Genomic DNA, 19722 nt, shown 5'->3' on the forward strand with positions numbered 1-19722 from the left:
ATAATATCCGTCCTAAGAAACCTCTTCCATAGAGAGATGAATGACATAATAGAAAAGGAACGGGAATAAAGAGCAAAAACATAGTTCAAATACTAGTTACTGCCCTCACAAGCTGTATGATACTAGGTAAGCAAGCCCCTTAACTTTTTAAAATCCCTTTTCCCACCCAAGAAAAAAACAAAGGAAAGGGTATCCACATTATAGAGTGCTTGCATGAATTAAACTATAAAAGTGTTATGCAAGCTTTAAATATTATTGTAGTAATACATTTTAAGCCAAGTTGAATCAAATTGTCAAACTATCTCATTTAACTTCTATAGACACCATAGTTAATTTACAGCAGGGTATTTATAAGTTTTAAAATGTGAATATAAGCAAACTTTTTTTAAAAATTTGTTATCTGTAAATGATAGGCTGGGTAAAAGAACTATAGTTAATATAGCTCTTTATCTCTTTACACAGACTTTCCCAAAAGCAATAATAACATTCACTGAGATGTACTGTGCTAAGCCATTCACATGCATTATCTCATTCCATCCTGATAACCAATCTACAAGGCTTTCTTTATCTTTCTATCATGCAGCTCAAAAGTGGCTGAACACGGACTCAATACCAGGCTGTTTGTTCCAAAGCTCGTTGTGTTAATTGAATAAACTATTGCCATAGAGTCATCTCAAAATTATCTCTGAGGGAAGCTTTTCTTCTCAGTTAATGAGTAATAGCAATTCATTTATTTTAGGGAGTTACAGAATCAAAGATAGTAAGAACGAAATCATTAAAACCGTTACTTGAACTCCCCTAGTTTAATTTTCAGATTAATTTGTGTATAATAAAAAAGGACAATGCTCATAGTTCTTACTTGATCTTATTTCCCCATCTTCAGCTAACACAGAATTCTGAAGAAGCAGGACCATAACCGTGCAGACAAATGTAATATAGTGAGCCATGTTTCTGTTTTCGTTCTAATATTTTGGTTTTAGGATTCCTAGGGGGAAAAAAAGCAAGTTAAATATATTAATTAAAGTCAACACCCGGCCATTATACATTTACATTTTGAAATTACAAGACCCAATTGAAGTACAACAAATTTTGTGACTATAAGAATTAACTTAAATGTGTTTAAAATAGCAAAATTTTAAATATATTACCGCAAGAGGACAATAAATAAGGGCTAAAGACCGTGGTAAATCTTAATTCACAATTGTCTTCAGAAAAGTATACACATTTTCTAAAATTTGAGCTTTTTGCAAATATTTACTAGAATTTACCCTTTGAGCATAGTCTGTAAACCTTATCACATTCTTTGTAATATCTGAATATTACCAAACATTTTTCTTTTAAATATTTAAGGAACACTCAGAGTATTTAGCTGATAGGATTTGATTTTTAAAATAAGATGTAATCATAAACATTAAGACTTGTTTTATTTAATTCATAAACACCCAGTTACATAATTTTAATACACTATCTAAAATCAGTCCAAGGACTTCATTTCTGTTTAGAATGTGGACAGTTACAAGAGATTGTTACTTACAACAATGAGTACATACCAGAAAAAACTACAAATTCATATGCTTTTTAAGCCCAGCAGAAATGAAATAATTTAAAGAAACATAAAAGAACGAAATTCCAGAAGTTATTAAAGTTTATCATATAGAAGTGATTCACAACTGCTTTAATCTCTGGAAGAAAGGAAATACTGATGAGAAGGAATTTGCCATACCACGTCAAAAATCACTCAAAGCTGGTGTGACAGACTGGAAATTTGAGGAGTCTCTGCCACACAGAAAGCATTCCTTCATTCAGCAATTCCTTCTGGTGAGCCTTAACTAAATATACAGAGTACACAAGTAGTACATAGAAAGTTGTAAACAGTATAGAACAGTCTAGAGAAAGTATATCCCTCTTCCTATCCAGGTACCCAGAAACTCTTAAGTTTAATTAGATCCCATTTGTCTATTTAACTTTTGTTGCCATTGCTTTTGGCATTTCAGTCATGAAATCCTTGCCTATGCCTATGTCCTGAATGGTGTTGTCTAGGTGTACTTCTAGGGTTTTTATGGTGTTAGCTCTTATGTTTAAATCTTTAATCCATCTGGAGTTAATTTTTGTATAAGGTGTAAAGAAGGGGTCCAGTATCAGCTTCCTACACATGGCCAGCCAGTTTTCCCAACACCATTTATTAAACAGGGAATCCTTTCCCCATTGCTTTTGTTCAGTTTGTCAAAGATCAGATGGTTGTAGATGTGTGGTGTTGCTTCTAAGGCCTCTGTTCTGTTCCGTTGGTCTATATCTCTGTTTGGTACCAGTACCATGTGGTTTTGATTACTGTACCCTTGTAGTATAGTTTGAAGTCAGGTAGCACGATGCCTCCAGCTTTGTTCTTTTTGCTTAGAATTCACTTGGCTATGCGGGCTCTCTTTTGGTTCCATATGAAGTTTAAAGTGGTTTTTACCAGTTCTGTGAAGAAGGTCAGTGGTAGCTCGATGGGGATAGCATTGAATCTGTAAATTTCTTTGAGCAGTATGGCCATTTTCACAATGTTGATTCTTCCTAACCATGAACATGGAATGTTTCTCTATCTGTTTGTGTCCTCTCTTATTTCATTGAGCAGTGGTTTGTAGTTCTCCTTGAAGAAGTCCTTTACATCCTTTGTTATTTGTATTCCTAGGTATCTTATTCTCTTTGTAGCAATTGTGAATGGTAATTCACTCATGATTTGGCTCTCTGTTTGTCTGTTGTTAGTGTATAGGAATGCTTGTGATTTCTACACATTGATTTTGTATCCTGAGACTTTGCTGAAGTTGCTTATCAGCTTAAGTAGGTTTTGGGCTGAGATGATGAGGTCTTCTAAATATACAATAATGTCATCTACAAATAGAGATAATTTGACTTCCTCTTTTCCTAACTGAATATGCTTTATTTCTTTTTCTGGCCTAATTTCTCTGTCTAGAACTTCCAATACTATATTGAATAGGAGTAGTAAGAGAGGGCATCCTTGTCTATTGCCAGATTTTTAAGGGAATGCTTCCAGTTTTTGCCCATTCAGTATGATATTTGCTGTGGGTTTGTCATAAATAACGTTTATTATTTTGAGATATGTTCCATCAATACCTAGTTTATTGAGAGTTTTCAGTATGAGGAGTTGTTAAATTTTGTCGAAGGCCTCTTCTGCATCTATTGAGATAATCACGTGGTTTTTGTCTTTGGTTCTGTTCATGTGACAGATAATAGACTTGTGTATGTCGAACCAGCCTTGTATCCCCAGGATGAAACCTACTTGATCACGATGGATAAGCGTTTGATGTGCTGTTGCATTCAGTTTGCCAGTATTTTATTGAAGATTTTTGCATTGATGTTCATCATGGATATTGTCCTGAAGTTTTCTTTTTTAGTTGTGTCTCTGTAGGTTTTGGTATCAGGATGATGTTGATCTCATTAAATGAGTTAGAGAGGATTCCCTCCTTTTGTATTGTTTGGAATAGTTTCAAAAGGAATGGTACCAGCTTCTCTTTGTATGTCTGGTAAAATTCAGCTGTGAACCTGTCTGGACCTGGACTTTTTTTGGGTGGTAGGCTATTAATTGCTACCTTGACTTCAGACTTTATTATTGGTATATTCAGGGTTTCAGTCTCTTCCTGGTTTAGTCATGGGAGTATGCAACTGTCCAGGAATTTATCCATTTCTCCCAGATTTACTCGTTTATGCATATAGAGCTGTTTGTAGTAATCTCTGATGGTAGTTTGTCTTTCTGCAGAATCAGTGGTGATCTTGCCTTCATCATTTTTATTGCATCTATTCTATTCTTCTCTCCTTTCTTTTTTATTAGTCTGGCTGGTGGTCTATTTTATTGATCATTTTATTTCATTGAGTTGATCTTCAATCTCTGATATCCTTTCTTCTGCTGGATCAATTCAGCTACTGAAACTTGTGTATGCCTTGCGAAGTTCTTGTGCTGGGTGTTTCAGCTCCATCAAGTTGTTTATGTTCTTCTCTAGGCTGGTTATTCTAGTTAGCATTTCATCTAACTTTTTTCAAGGTTCTTAGTTTCTTTGCATTGGATTAGAACACAATCTTTTAGCTCAGAGAAGTTTGTTATTACCCACCTTCTGAAGCCTGCTTCTGTCAGTTCCTCAAATTCATTCTTCGTCCTGTTTTGTTCCCTTGCTGGTGAGGAGTTATGATCCCTCGGGGGGAGGAAAGGCATCTGGACTTTGATGATTCATCCTGTCTGCGCTGGTTTCTTCCCATCTTCGTGGATTTATCTACCATTGATCTCTGAAGTTGGTAATTTCAGATGGGAACTCTGAGTGGATGTCCTTTCTGTTAAAGTTTGGGTTATTTCCCCTGTGTGAGGCTTTTTTTAATAGGTCAATGTGCCACTTGAGATAGTCTGTCCCTTGTCTGCCTGTGGATGCGCTGCTGTGCTGCCTCAGACTCAGCTCAGCTGCTATTTATTCTTCCCCTGGATTAAGCAACATACTTCTAAATAATCCACAAGTTTTAAAAAGTCAAAGGAGGAGTTTTTAAACATTTCAAACTGAACAATAATGTTTTAAATCAAATATTTTGTGATGCAGATAAAGCAGCACTTAGAAATTTTAACTTTAAAAGCACAGATTAAAAAATAAAAACACATTAAAAATTAATTCCACATTAAGAAGCTAGAAAAAGTGCAATAAATTAAACCCAAAAAGTAAAAACCTTTGAAATAATTCTTTGGACAAACAGGTACACTGATATGTCTCAGTAATTATAATCAAGAAACAACAGAGAAAATATAAATATTTGCCAATGTAAGTATTGAAATAGTAAGCACCACTACAGATCCTACAAACATTAAAAGGATAAGTGGACAGGAGAAATGAACAAAGTCTTTGAAAAATGCTATTTATTAAAATTGGTCCAATTATTTACTAAAGAAGTTAAATTATTAATCAAAAACATTTCCACAAAGAAAACTCCTGGTCCAGATAACTTCATCAGTAATTTCTCTGAATAATTTCTGCAAAACAGTCAGAAAAAAAATGAAACTATTGACTTTAGTAGAATTAAATTCAAATAAGGGAGAAGTGAATTCTTCCTAATTTTTATTATGAGGCCAACATAGCCCCCCCAAAAAAGAACTAGACAAAGATATTACAAAGTAAGAAAATTATAATTCATTATCCTTTATGAACAAGGATATAAAAATCTGTAATAAAATATTAGCTAATCAAATCTAGCAATATATTTTAAAATATCATGATCATGTGAGATTTATTAGAGAAATGCAAGATTGGTTTAACACTCAAAATTCAACTTATATAACATACTACAGTGAGAGACTAGGAAAAAAAAAATCACATGAATATCTCAATTTATGCATTAAAAGTTCTTAATAAAATTTAACTCACATAATGAAATGTTCAGCAAACTAAGAGTAGAACTTAACATATGAATGTAAATGCTGCCTATAAAAAAATCTACATATAACATAACATTGAGTTGTGAAATACTAAATTCTCTGCTTCTCAAATCAGTAAGCAGCTAAGGATACATTCTCACACCACTTCTATTAAAAAATGTACAAGGAGTTCTAGCTACTGCCATGTGCACAAATAAGAAAGAAAACAAGTAAATGAAAAAATAAAACTGTCATTATTTATTGAAAACATAATAATCTATATAGAAAGTGGAATCTACAAAAACAATAGAACAAAGTGAATTTAGCAAGATCATAAGACACAAGATTAATGGTTTTAATTGGGAAAAGAATTTAATACCATTTTCAATAGTATCAAAAGTATTATAAATGTAGAAATAAAGCTAATGAAATATGGAAAGACCTCTGTACTGAAACATTGCAAAATTAAAGAAGCCAAATAAATGGAGAGATCCATATTAAGAATTAAAAGCATATTATTAACATATCCATCCTTCCCAAACTGGTCTATAGATTCAACAAAATCCCAATTTAAATCTCAGATTTTTAAAATTAACAAATATTCTAAAATTTATCTAAAATGCAAATTATTTTGAATTGGAACAATTTTGAGAAAGAACACTCTTAATAAGAAAGTTGGAGAATTGACATTATTGGATACTGACTTATGTCAGTCTGCTTTCTGTTGTTATAACTGAATACCTGAGGTAGAGTAATTTATAAAGAAAATATATTTATTTCTTATAGTTTTGAAGGCTGGAAAGTCCAAGGTCTAAGGGCAACATGTGGTGAGGGCCTTATAACATGCAGAGGGGTTTTCTGCAGAGTCTCATTGTGGTGCAGGGTACCACATGATGAGGGGGCTCAGGAGAGAGAACCTACCTGGCTTTTTATAGCAGAACTACTTTCCTGATAACTAACTCACTCTCAGGGTAACCCATTAATCTATTAATCAATTAACCCATGAAAATTATGTATCTATCCATGAGAACAGAACCTTCATGACCCAATCACCTCCTAAAGGCCCCACCTCCTAGTACCTTTACACTGGAGATTAACTTTCAACATGAGTTTCAGAGGGGGCAAACATGCAAACCATAGCAACTTACTAGAAGCTACAGAAATCAAGAAAGCGTGGCACTGTATTGACATAAAGATAGGCATTGAACAGAACACAATAGAGTTTTGGTAACAGACCCACACTTATATGGTCAATTGATTTTCAACAAAAACATCAAAGAAGTTGGATAGGAAAGGAAAGGATTTTGGGGGGGGAGTTGTTTTTTGTTTTTTGTTTTTGAGACAAAGTCTCACTCTGTCACCCAGGCTGGAATGCAATGGCATGATTTCTGCTAACTGCAATCTCTGCTTCTTGGGTTCAAGCGATTCTCCTGCCTCAGCCTCCCAAGTACCTGGGATTACAGGTGCCGGCCATCACGGCTAGGTAATTTTTGTATTTTTAGTAGAGACAGGGTTTCATCATGTTGGCCAGCCTGTTCTCGAACTCCTGACCTCAGGTGATTCACCTGCCTGGGGCTCCCAAAATGCTGGGATTATAGGCATGAGCCATTGCACCTGGCCAGGGAAGTCTTTTCAACAAACACTGCTGAATCACCTGGATAAACACATGTAATAAAATGAACCTTGACTCCTACCTCATTTCACTAAGAAAATTAAATTGAACATAGATCTAAATGTAAAAGCTAAAACTGTAAGTCTTCTAATAGAAAAACATAAGAGAATATCTTCACAACTTTAGGATTAAGGCAAATATTTCTTAGGACACAAAAACCATTAGCAGTTTTAAAATGGGTGCATGAGATTTCATCAAAATTAAACGTTTCCATTCCTTAAAAGACACCATTTAAGAATGCAAGCCAATGTTCACATTGAATATTTCTGACAAATGACGCATATCAGAAAACATAGATAATAGAAAGAAAAACAACACAATTTTTTAAATAAGGAAAAGCTCTTCAACAGACACATTACAAAAAAGACACAGAAATGGCCAATAACCACATGAAATGTACTCATCATCACTCGTCATCAGAGAAATGCACAGTAAAACCATAATAAGATATGATTTCACACCTACAAAAATAGCTAAAATTAAAAGACGGTAATATGAAATGTTTACAAGTATAAGTGAAGAAACTGGAGTTCATACATTGTTGGTGAGATTGAAAATGGATGTAATCACTTTAGAGAACTGTTAGGTACAGTTTCTTATAAAGTTAAACTATGGCCAACGATTTTTCTGCTAGGTGTGTAGCCTAAATGAAATTGTGTGTCCACAGCAAAAGACTTTAGCAATGTTTATAGTAGTTTTACTCATAATCATTCCAAACTAAAAATAAGCAAATGCTATCAACAGGAGAATAAATATACAAGTTGTGGGATATATTCATACAATGAAATACCACTCAGCAATCAAAAAATCATGAACTATTATAGGAAACAACACAAATAAATCTAAAATACATTGTATTTAATAAAAGAAGCCAGACACAAAAGAATACATGTAGTACGTTTCTAGTTATATGAAGCCCCAAAACAGGCAAAACTAATGTATGGTGTTAAAAATCAGAAAACTTTTGCCTAAAAGTAGCACAAGTAAACTTCCTGGGTAACAGAAATAGTCTACATTTGCAAAGTCAGTATTCAGGTATATCAACTTGTCTAAGGCAATTAAACCAGATGCATTACATCTGTATAATTTATTATGTATAAATTATAAATGTATTATTTTATCATATTAATTTATTATATATAAATTATACTTCAATGAAAAAAATCAATCTATCATTGTCAATTTCCAAAGTAAGCCAGACCCTCTGCATAAAGACTTATAAAGTTCCAAAAAATGTCATTGAGAAGCATTTATGAAGAGCCATCACCAGGATGTGCTGTTTTATAATAACAACATGTACTAATAAATTTTCACCAGGCTGGGTGTGGTGGCTCACACTTGTAATCCCAGACTTTGGGAGGCCAAGGCAGGTAGATCACAAGGTCAGGAGTTCAAGAGCAGTCCGGCTAAAATGGTAAAACTCAGTCTTTACTAAAAATAGAAAAATTAGCCAGGTGTGGTGGTGAGCAACTGTAACTCCAGCTATTCAGGAGGCTGAGGCAGAGAATTTCTTGAACCCTGGAGGTGGAGGTTGTAGTGAACTGAGATCACACCACTGCACTCCGGCCTGAGGCGACAGAGTGAGACTCCATCTCCAAAAAATAAAAAATTAAAATAAAAAACTCACCTCTTTCTTCCACAAAGTCTCAAAATTATGTTATTAAGCTCCTTTACCAGAAACATCTCAGTATTTCTATGTATATGTAATTCATTCAGATTTCTTGGAATAAAGTTAATTCCTTAATGTTATTATAATTTAAATTGACAATCATTAAAGTAGAAGATACAGAAACGAAATGCATATTACCGTGTTAATCATTAAAACTGTGTTTCATAAATATTTCATTATACATATGTTTCTGTACACTGCTTATGAAGTTAGGTTTATCAAGTTTTAACAATTAGTTGAATGAAGTGTGTGTTAAACATGTGGATGCCCTAACCCTAAGCCAGTAGCTTCAGATTGTAGGGGAAGGGACAAACTATTCTTTTTCTTTTTTGAGACGGAGTTTCGCTCTTGTTACCCAGGCTAGAGTGCAATGGCGCGATCTCGGCTCACCACAACCTTCGCCTGCTGGGTTCAGGCAATTCTCCTGCCTCAACCTCCTGAGTAGCTGGGATTACAGGCACGCACCTCCATGCCCAGATAATGTTTTGTATTTTTAGTAGAGACGAGGTTTCACCATGATGACCAGGATGGTCTCGATCTCTTGACCTCGTGATCCACCCGCCTCAGCCTCCCAAAGTGCTGGGATTACAGACTTGAGCCACCAAATGAATCTCCTCATATGCTAACATACACCAAAGTTTTATAAATTCTAGTATGGGGCAATGCAAAATGATCAATAAGAAAAAAAAAAATCTCCATTCCCTTGGTGGAGAAGTAAATTAGCAACCCCAAATAGAATAGTATAAAACCTTCATACTCAGAGTGATCAGGTGACCTTTAGCATTCTCATTTCTCAAATGTTAAGGTGTATAAAAATCACTTCGAGATCTTATTAAAATGTAGATTCTGATTCCGTAGCCTTAGTTTGTAGATGAAGTGTCTTCATTTTGGCTATGGTTTGAACATTTGTCCCCTCCAAAGTTCTTGTTAAAACTTAATCCTTAATGCAGCAGTATTGAGAGGTAGGGCTTTCAAGAGGTTATTGGGTCATGATGGCTCTGCCCTTTTGAATGGATTAAGCCATTCACAGATTAGCGGATTAATAAATTAATAAGTTAATGGACTAGCATAGGAATGAGACTGGTGGCTTCATGAAAAAAGGAAAAGAGACTTCAGCTAGCATGCTTAGCCCCCTTACGATGTGATACCCTCTGTAGCCTTGGGACTCTGCAGAGAGTCCCCACAAGCATGGAGGCCTCGCCAGATGTGGCCTCTTGACTTTGGACTTCTAAGCCTCCATAATTATAAGAAATAAGTTTTTTCTTTATAAATTATGCAGTTCTGAGTATTTCTTACAAGCAATAGAAAACTTACTAAAACAACTTCTAGTAAGCTCCCAGGTGATGCTGATTCTGCTAGTCCAGAGACCACACTTTGAGTATTTAGGTACTAAACATTTTTGTCTTTGTTGTTCTTCTCTCAAAAGTAAAAATAATGTTGAAATTTCTACAGTATAAAGAATAGTATCTCCCTGGTTTTAAGAATTTGAACCAAACACTGTATGTTATCACTTGTAGGTGGGTGTTGAACAATTAGAACACATGGACACAGGGAGGGGAGTATCACACACTGCAGTCAGGTAGGGGGCAGGCTACAGGAGGGTCAGTGGGGATGGGGAGAGTAGGGAGGGATAATGAGGGGAGAAATACCAGATATAGGTAATGGGGGGATGAAGGCGGCAAACCACCTTGCCATGTATGTATCTATGCAACAATCCTGCATGATCTGCATATGTAACCCAGAACCTAATTACAATTAAAAAAAAATTTAAAAAAAAAAAAGAATTTCAACCCCAGTTTCTCTTTGTGAAACAAACATGGTGGAGGAGGTAAAGAGGGGAAGAATTGTGACCCCAGTAGCATGAACCAAGGGTATTTTAATATCTAGTGCAGTTCACTTAGAAAACTAAGAAAACAAGAGCGATAACTTGAACAAATAAAATTATAAATTAAAGAGCAGCCATTATAAAGATACTTCAGAGATACAAAAAATTATGAGACTACTATAAAAATCATATGCTAACTGCGTACATAAATAAATTTCTAGAAACTTAAAACTTACCAAAACTGAATGATGATGAAATACAAAATCCTAACAGACCTATAACTAGTAAAGAGATTAAATTAGTAACCAAAACCTCCCAACAAAGAAAGATCCAGGATCAGCTAGCTTCATAATGAATTCGATTAGACATTTAAAGGAGAATTAATGACAATTCTCCCCAAACTCTTCCAAAAAATAAAGAAAAGAACATACTTTAAACTCATTTTATGAGGCTGGCTTTACCTTGATACCAAAGCCAGACAAGGACACTACAAAAAAAAAAAAATCACAGGCCAATATCCCTGATGAACACAGATGTAAAATATCTCAATAAACTAATAGTAAACTAAATCCAACAGTACATTCAAAGTGTCATATACATGACCTAGTGGGATTTTATCCCTGAGATGCAAGGATGGTCCAACATAAGTAAATCAATAAACATGATATACCACATTAAAAACAAAGAATAAAATCATACTGTCATCTAAATATATGAAAAAAAAAAAAGCACTGACAAAATTCACCATCATTTTATAATTTTAAAAACCCGACAAATTAGGCATGGAACAAATGAAATTCAACCTTAAAAAAAAAAGCCATATATGACAAATAAACAGCTAATATTATACTAATGGTTAAAAGCTGAAAGCTTTTCCTCTAAGATCAGGAACAAACAAGGACGCCCAGTCTCACTACTTCTCTACAACATAGTATTGGAAGTCCTAGCCAGACCAATTAGCCAAGAAAAAAAAAAAAACAAAGGCACCCAAATTGGAAAGGAAGAAGTAAAATTGCCTCTATTAGCATGTGACATAATCTTATTATAAAAGACCTTTTATACAGCCAGGCGCAATGGTGCATGCCTGTAATCTCAGCACTTTGGGAGGTCAAGGCAGGCAGATCATGAGGTTGAGAGATTGAGACCATCCTGGCCAACATGGAGAAATGCTATCTCTACTAAAACAAAATCAAAAACAAAAATTAGCTGGACATGGCGGCACACTCCTATAGCTCCAGGTATCCAAGAGGTTTAGGCAGGAGAATTGCTTGAACCCAGGAGGCAGAGGTTGCAGTGAGCCAAGGTTGTGCCACTGTGCTCCAGCCTGGTGACAGAGTGAGACTCCATATAAAAGTAAATAAATTAATTAAAAACCTTTAAGACTTTACCAAGAAAGTATTAAAACGAATAAATTCAATAAAGTTGTAGAATACAAAATCAACATATAAAAATCAGTTGCCATTTCTATGTATTAATAACGAACAATCCTAAAACAAATTAAGAAAGCAATGTAATTTACAATGGCATCACATGGAATAAAATGCTCAGAATAAATTTAACCAAGAAGGTGAAATATCTGTACACTGAAAACTTTAAAACGTTGATGAAAGAAATTGAAGAAGTCACAGTTACAATTCTTCACTCTGATGAATGGAAAGATATCTTATTCATGAATTGGAGGAATTAATATAATTAAAATATCTATACCACCCAAAGGGATCCATAGATTCAGTTCAATCATTATCAAGATCCCAATGGCATTTTTTACAAAAATAGAAAAATTAAGTCCTAAAATTTGTATGTAACCACAAGAAAACCCACATATCTAAAGCAATCTAGAACAAGAAGAACAAAGCTGAAGGCATCACACTTCCTGATTTCAAGTTACATTACAAAGCTGTAATAATTAAAACAATAGGGCACTGGCATAAAAACAGAGGCACAAACCACTGGAAAAGATTATAGAGCCAAGAAATAAGTCCAAACATATATGGTTACTAATTTTCCACAAGATGTCAAGAATACACAACAGGAAAAGGATAGTCTCTTCAATAAAACTGGGAAAACTAGACATCCATGTGGAAAAGAATGAAACTAGACCCTTACAGCATATGTAAAAATTAACTCAAAATGGATTAAAGACAAACAAAAGACCTGAAATCACAAAACTCCTAGAAAATAACACAGGATAAAAGCTTAATAACACTGGTCTTGGCAATGACCTTTTGGATTTGACAACAAAGACAAAAATAAACAAGTGGGGCTATATCAAATTAATAAGTTTATGCACAGCAAAGAAAACAACTAATGAAATAAAAAGGCAATCTGCAGAACGGAAGAAAATATTTGCAAAACATATATCTAATAAAGAATTAGTATCTAAAACATGTAAGAAACCCATACAACACAAGAGCAAATTTTTAAAAACTGATTAAAGAATGGGCAAAGGATGTGAATAGACAATTTTCCAAAGAAGACATACAAATGGTCAACGGGTATATAAGATGTTCAACATCACCATATCACTAGTTATCAGGGAAATTCAGATCAAAATGACACCACCTCACACTTGTCAGCACGACCATTATCAAAAAGTCAAATTATAGCAAGTGTTGGTGAAGACTAAAGAAAAGGAAACACTTGTAACGCTATTGATGGAACTTTAAATTGGTCCAGCAATTATGAAAAAAAAAAATGCTCAACTGCTCAAAATTGAGCAATTTTGGTCCTCAAAAAATTAAAAATAAAACTACTATATCGACCAGTCATTCTACTACTGGATATGTTTCCAAAGGAAATAAAATCACTATCTCAAAGAGGTATCTGCAGTTCCATATTCATTGCAGCATTAGAATGACCATAGGAACTACCAATCCTACTACTGGATATATTTCCAAGGGAATTAAAATCACTGTCTCAAAGAGGTATCTGCGGTCCTATATTCAATGCAGCATTACTTACAATAACCAAGATATGAAAACAACCTAACTTCATCAACTGAAGAACGAATAAAGAAACTGGGGTGTGTGTACATATACACACACTCTCACACACAAGAGAATACTGTTAAAACTTACACAAAAAGGAAATCCTACCATTTGCAAAAACATGGATAAAGCTGGACGACAGGGAGCTAAGTGAAATAAGCCATACTCAGAAAGACAAATACTGAATGACTTGTTCACATGTGTACGTTGAAATCTAAAAAATAAAAGTCAAACTCAGAAACAGAGTAGAATGTTGATTAACACAGGCTGGGGACCGGGAAGAGAGGACATATTGGTCCAAGGGTACAAACTGAGATATATGATAAATATGTTGTGAAAACCTGATGTACAGCATGGTAACTACAGTTCATAATTTATTTTATACTTGAAATTTGCTGAGAAAATAGAGCTCAAGTTGTCTTACCACAAAAAAAAAAAAAAAAAAAAAAAACATACCCAAGTGAAGTAATTGATATGCTAGTTAGCTTGATTGTAGTCATCATTTCATGCTATATACTTATATCACATCATGTTATTGACCTAAAATATATACAATTTTTATTTGTCAGTCATACTTCAAAAAGCTAGGGTAAAACTGTTTAGCCTCACATAGATAATTAAATGAGAAAAAAAGAAAAAGAATACAAGCCAACAGGGCCTGCAGTACAATCTGCAGACCAATGAATGGCATACTATACTAAGTAAACAAAAAGTCTTACATTAAGAAACAAAAAGTGAAAGGGAGAGTAGAGGCCATGCTTTCAGGTCTATTTCACATGTCATTTGGAAATACTATATCATAGGTCATCTTCCTTCACAGTAAGAAACTAAAGAGGGTCATCAGACACTTTGCCTAATTTCTATGTTTCCAAAAGCTTTAGAATATGTATGCTTAAAATTTGTTTTGACAGCAATTTGGAATAACTATGGTGGCAGGAGTGAACTAAGATGGAAAAAAAAATGGTTTCCCTCAAGAAACCATTTGTTAACTCAAGTTTCTTTTTTGTTTTCTTTTTTGTTAACTGAAAGTGGCTCTACAGACGTAAAAGAACTAGAATGATATTTGGAGTCAGAGATCCTGGGCAGAGACGTTGAATCTTGCCCTTCCCAGCTCTTTCCACAAAACCTTGTGAGAAATACTACCACAGAGACAGAGGTACAGGGCTGCAATTCACCTGCATATTGGGTCTAACCTGTACCCAGAACTGATGAAAGCCTGCTTGTGATGGCAACTAATACAGCTTCAGGGTATCCATTAAATGATGTTTACATCCTTAACAGCACAAAGTCCTTAGTTACTTGCCTCACTTCTACTGAATTGGACTGTAAAGAATATTGACATATATGCTACCCTCTCAAACATGGAATTCTGTTTTTTTAAAAAATCAACCTTTTAATCGTACATAAATCATTCTTAATGAGTGACAGAGAAAGAAGAAATTATATTTACCAGAAAGTAGGAATTTAAACTGAGCTCACCTGTTAATATGAAATATACAGCAGGCTAAACAGACATTAAGAAATCCAGGTTATAGAGTTAACACTGCCATTAGCTAACTATAACTTAAAGAACAACCTGCTTAGTGGTTTTCTAATTCTTAGGAAAAAAAAGAGGTGAACTTGGCAATCTGTAATCTTCCTTTCAACTATGAAAACAATGATTCATATTATCTGCCATCAAAGGATTACTGTGATAACTAAAATTTATACTTTTAAAACTGCTTTGAGAAAACATTGGTTTACTTAATCTTAAATATGTTGAGAGAACAAGGCTTACTTGGGTCATATGGTTTGCCTGCTGCCTGTCCGCAGAATCAACAGACTCAAAACTTAAAAATCAAGTTTGCTGACTTCAGAGTCCTTTCCATTATATCAATTCAACAACAAACATTTACTAAGTGCCTACTATGTGACAGATACTCTTTTAGGCACTGGGAATTCAGAGGTGACAAAACTAAATCAGGAATCTGCTTCCATGCAGTTTGTGCGGGAAACTAAATAGATACCTAAGATAATTTCAGATACCGGTAAGTGTATAATGAAAACAGCAATGTATCACTTGGGGCCAGGAGGAGAGGAAGGGGTCCATTAGATCTGGAAGTCAAAGAAGACCTCTATGAAAAGGTAACACTCAAGCTGACACTTAAGCAACATAAAGGAGCCACACGTGATTGCATCTGGGGACAAACTTTCCATTCCATTGATAAAGTAAGTTTGGTTTGTTCCAGAAATAAAAAGGTCGGTGAATCACGCATGTGGGAGCAAAAGGAAGAATGACAGCGACTAAAGTAAGGTAGCATGATTCACAAGCAGTATATTTAGTTAAGAATTGTTTTTTCTAAATGCAAAGTGTGTCTATTAAAGTGTTTTAAGCATGGGTGCATCATGATCTCCTTTCCATATTAAGTAGATCATCTCATGCTGAAAACTACAGCGCTCTATAAAAATGTAAGAATTATTTCATTTTAAGAATCAAGAGTGCAACTGATCTTTTAATGTCCTCTTCTGCAGTTCATGTCTCTTCCATCTTGTTGTCTCTTACATTCCGGGAATGTAAGAAAACCTTTCAAAATGAGGGACTGTCCGGAAAGACGCTCTCGCAACATTTGGTAATTATGCTCGTTTATAAAACCTTCAAATAAAAGTAAAGACTAAACATAGTCACTCATGAGACACTCACGCATACTTATTTAAAGGTTCTGTCACTGAACTAAATTGTAAAACAGGAAAAGGTGGGGAGACTGAAATTCTGGTCCCTGCTCTTTTATACTACATCTACAGTGTTCTGTATTCTGACATTAAGGTACTAGGAGGAAGTACGAATTGCAATGGAACAGAATATAGAAGGGCAAAATAGGGGCAAACTTGTAAAAAACTTTAAGAATTCATTTGTGTGTGTGTTTATATGTATTAATTTCTCATAAGGCTATGAGAAATAAGTTAAAGTATGGAAAGCACAAAGAAAGGGGTCTGACAATTATTGCGCTCTCAATAAACAGAAGCTATTGTCATAGTTAAAGACAAAAATACATTTCAATTTTTAAATGACAATAAATGCTTGAATAAGAAGCATATAGACTTATAGCCAACCCACTATTTTCTTTCTTTTCTTTTTTTCTTTCCTGAGACAGAGTTTTGCTCTTCTTGCCCAAGCTGGAGTGCAATGGCGCAATCTCAGCTCACTGCAACCTCTGCCTCCCGGGTTCAAGCAATTCTCCGGCCTCAGCCTCCCGTAGCTGAAGTTACAGGCATGTGCCATCACACCAGGCTAATTTTGTATTTTTAGTACAGATGGGGTTTCTCCATGCTAGTCAGGCTGGTCTCCAACTCCCAACCTCAGGTGATTCGCCTGCCTTGGCCTTCCAAAGTACTGGGATTACCGTCAGGAGCCACCTACCTCGCCCAGCCAGCCAACCCACTATTAATATAACTGTTACATTTTTAGTCTACCAAAAATTAATGAGAAACTAAAGCATTCATTTTTAATCTTGTTTCATAAAAATGTTTACTCTACCCTCAATTACTGTATATTATTTAATGTTATTTGAATATCTTGCTTGAAATACAAGAATACAATAATAAGCCATTTCCAATTGAAAAAGTTCAGGATCAAAGACAATGCCCTAAAACAGCCATTTTGATTAACCTTAATCAAGGATGGTATAGATCAAAGACTAAACTATCTTTCAATCTAGATGATCAAGACTCAACTTTTACTCTTTCCAAAGACAATTATATTTTTTAAAGTCATGTGAAAAGGTAACTAAAAAGTATACCACCAAAAATGCAGGGACAAATGTGTCATAGAGGTATCAGTTAATAAAATTGTATATTGTTTTTCTGGAGAAAATGGGAGAAATCACAACATTTCCCATCATTCTAGTAACAGCTTGGCTTCTAGCCATTTTTGAAACTAAAAACCCAAGAGCACACATCCATCTTCTTTATCTCCGCTATATTTAATGGATAACTCATAAAGAGGACCACTTTGCCCTTCTCTTTCATCACTGCATGATTAGTGCCTCAAACAGCACTTGGCAAATCACTGATCCTCAATAAATGTTGGTTTAATTAGATCTTTTTCTATTCCCAGCATCTCTTCTATCATCCCCTTATTTAACCCCATTGATAATGCCTTTCTCACTTCACGCTTAGTCTACAGTGGTATCTACCTAAATGATCTCTCAACCACTATCACATCCCCATCTAATTTAAACTGCTAGTTTCAGAGTTTGTTTTCACACTGCAGAGTGGGTGAATGATTTCTTGATTGGGTTGTACACTACATTACATAATATCTATCAAAACCACACAGGAAGGAGGGAACTGCAGCAACTTGTTTGTCTGGAGTTTGTAGGAATTGTTTAAAAACCAAATCTGGCCACAGCGACTTCTAAATATTCAAACAACAAAAGAATATGCACATCTATATAATGAGACCAGTACAATCCAAGAAATGGTGTACAGTGTATTTTATTTGCCTGTGTCAGCAAATTCACTAAAAACAGTGCACAGGATTCTATTGGTGATTTTTAACTGTGCTAAATGCAGTCTTTTTCTCTACCTCTAAATTCCTCTTACATTGATTAGCCCTATTTCTTACTTGTTTTTGTTCATGTAGCTTTAATTTTGACAATAAAATATCAGAAAAGTAAAGACATCAGTTTCCAAATGAAAACTAATAAAACTTTAAATTTCTAACTCAGGTTAAAACTTTTCTCTAACTATCTAACCTTCCAATTCATTAGTGATACACCTAAAAGAATTCTGGATAGCAAGTCAGGTGATCAGAGTTCTAGTCCTGGATGTGCCTGGTTTGCCTACTTAGAAAGTACACTGTTAGCATATCCAACATTAAATAATATAGGATAATAAATTCAAAATAAATGGCATAGACAAAAGAGAAGTCGGTGAAAGGAAATGAATGGAAATTAGCACTTTTTGAGACATCAAGTGATATGAATAAAGTCATCAATAAGTAACTCCAACACCCCAATTGCAGTTTCTAAATATCATGTTCCATTAAAAGGAACCAAAGTTCTTTGGAAAAATAGCAAATTCCAGATCTGGGACATGTGAGACAAAAGACAGATATCTTGGCATTCTGAAAACAAGAAAACTCTCAAAAGCTACTGGGATTAGATTAACGGGACCCAAGAGCCAATTTGAAAGGCTTCCATTGACTAAAGATGAAAAATTTCATCATTTTAAAAGAATAATTTAAATAGATTGAACTATATATGAGCTTACAATGACAAATACAAGAAAACACAATAGGTCACCTTTGAAGTTTGCTAATAAATAGGCATAAATAAAAATAAAAAGCATTTATCCTTTTCCTACATGTATGATATTTCAAGGCAATAAAACAATTGATGGGGAAACAATAAATTCTAGAAGAATAGTAGAATTAGAAATTCCCATTTTTAACCCCTAATGAAATAATAAATCTAGGCAAGGACTACCAGTGGCTGCTAATATTATTAGGTGAAAGATTATGAGAGAAAAAATTTATGACAGATGCATTAGGCTGTACTACCTGTGAACCCACTCATCTACCTTAACATCATTAAAGTAGAATAAGACATATACTCCTCCAAACACGATATAGTAGGAGGAGCACATAACCCTCTTCTGTGAATTATTTTTGCCAGCAAAAAGTTAAACTTGAATCTACTTAAGTCTCCATAGCTACCTAAATACAAGAAATTCGAGAATGTGTTATATGACACCAAGAGGACAAACCCAGCAAAATCTAAAAATTCTAAAATTATTCAATAAATAAATGGTACGGTAAGGGTAAGGAAACTTCAGAGACATAGATTACATGTAATTGCGGACTTTGTTGAGATCCTAATCTAAACTACTGAATGTAAATAGACATTTCTGAGACAGTGATATTCACCATTTAAAAAATGCATGTGTGTGATAGTAGCAAGGTGGTTGTTTTTCCTTTAGGCCCTTACATATTCAAATGGATATATAATCTTTATACATATAATTCTCTTTATATAGAGAGAATTATATATATTTATATATAATCTTTATATAGATAATTCTATATATGTATAAATTTTATATATGTATATATATTTATTCTTCATATAGATATCCTTCATTCTTTATAGATATCTATTCCTTCCTTCTTCATAAATTATTTATATATATTTATATATACATTTT

General features: G+C 34.3%; 1 protein-coding gene across 2 annotated transcripts in view; it reads right to left on the reverse strand.

Annotated features, from left to right (window-relative positions):
* COL21A1 (collagen type XXI alpha 1 chain) overlaps window positions 1–19722 on the reverse strand; it is a 191111-nt gene that overhangs the window by 133685 nt on the left and 37704 nt on the right. For both annotated transcript variants that reach the window (XM_032299751.1, XM_032299750.1), the window contains exon 2: window positions 860–985. In XM_032299751.1, coding sequence (XP_032155642.1) covers window positions 860–947 — 88 coding nt within the window. In that variant the 5' untranslated portion in view covers window positions 948–985. The remainder of the gene's footprint in view (window positions 1–859; window positions 986–19722) is intronic.

Source organism: Sapajus apella, unplaced genomic scaffold (assembly GCF_009761245.1).
Source record: "Sapajus apella isolate SASKATOON/1434 unplaced genomic scaffold, GSC_monkey_1.0 scaffold41, whole genome shotgun sequence".
Taxonomy (NCBI): Eukaryota; Metazoa; Chordata; class Mammalia; order Primates; family Cebidae; genus Sapajus; species Sapajus apella.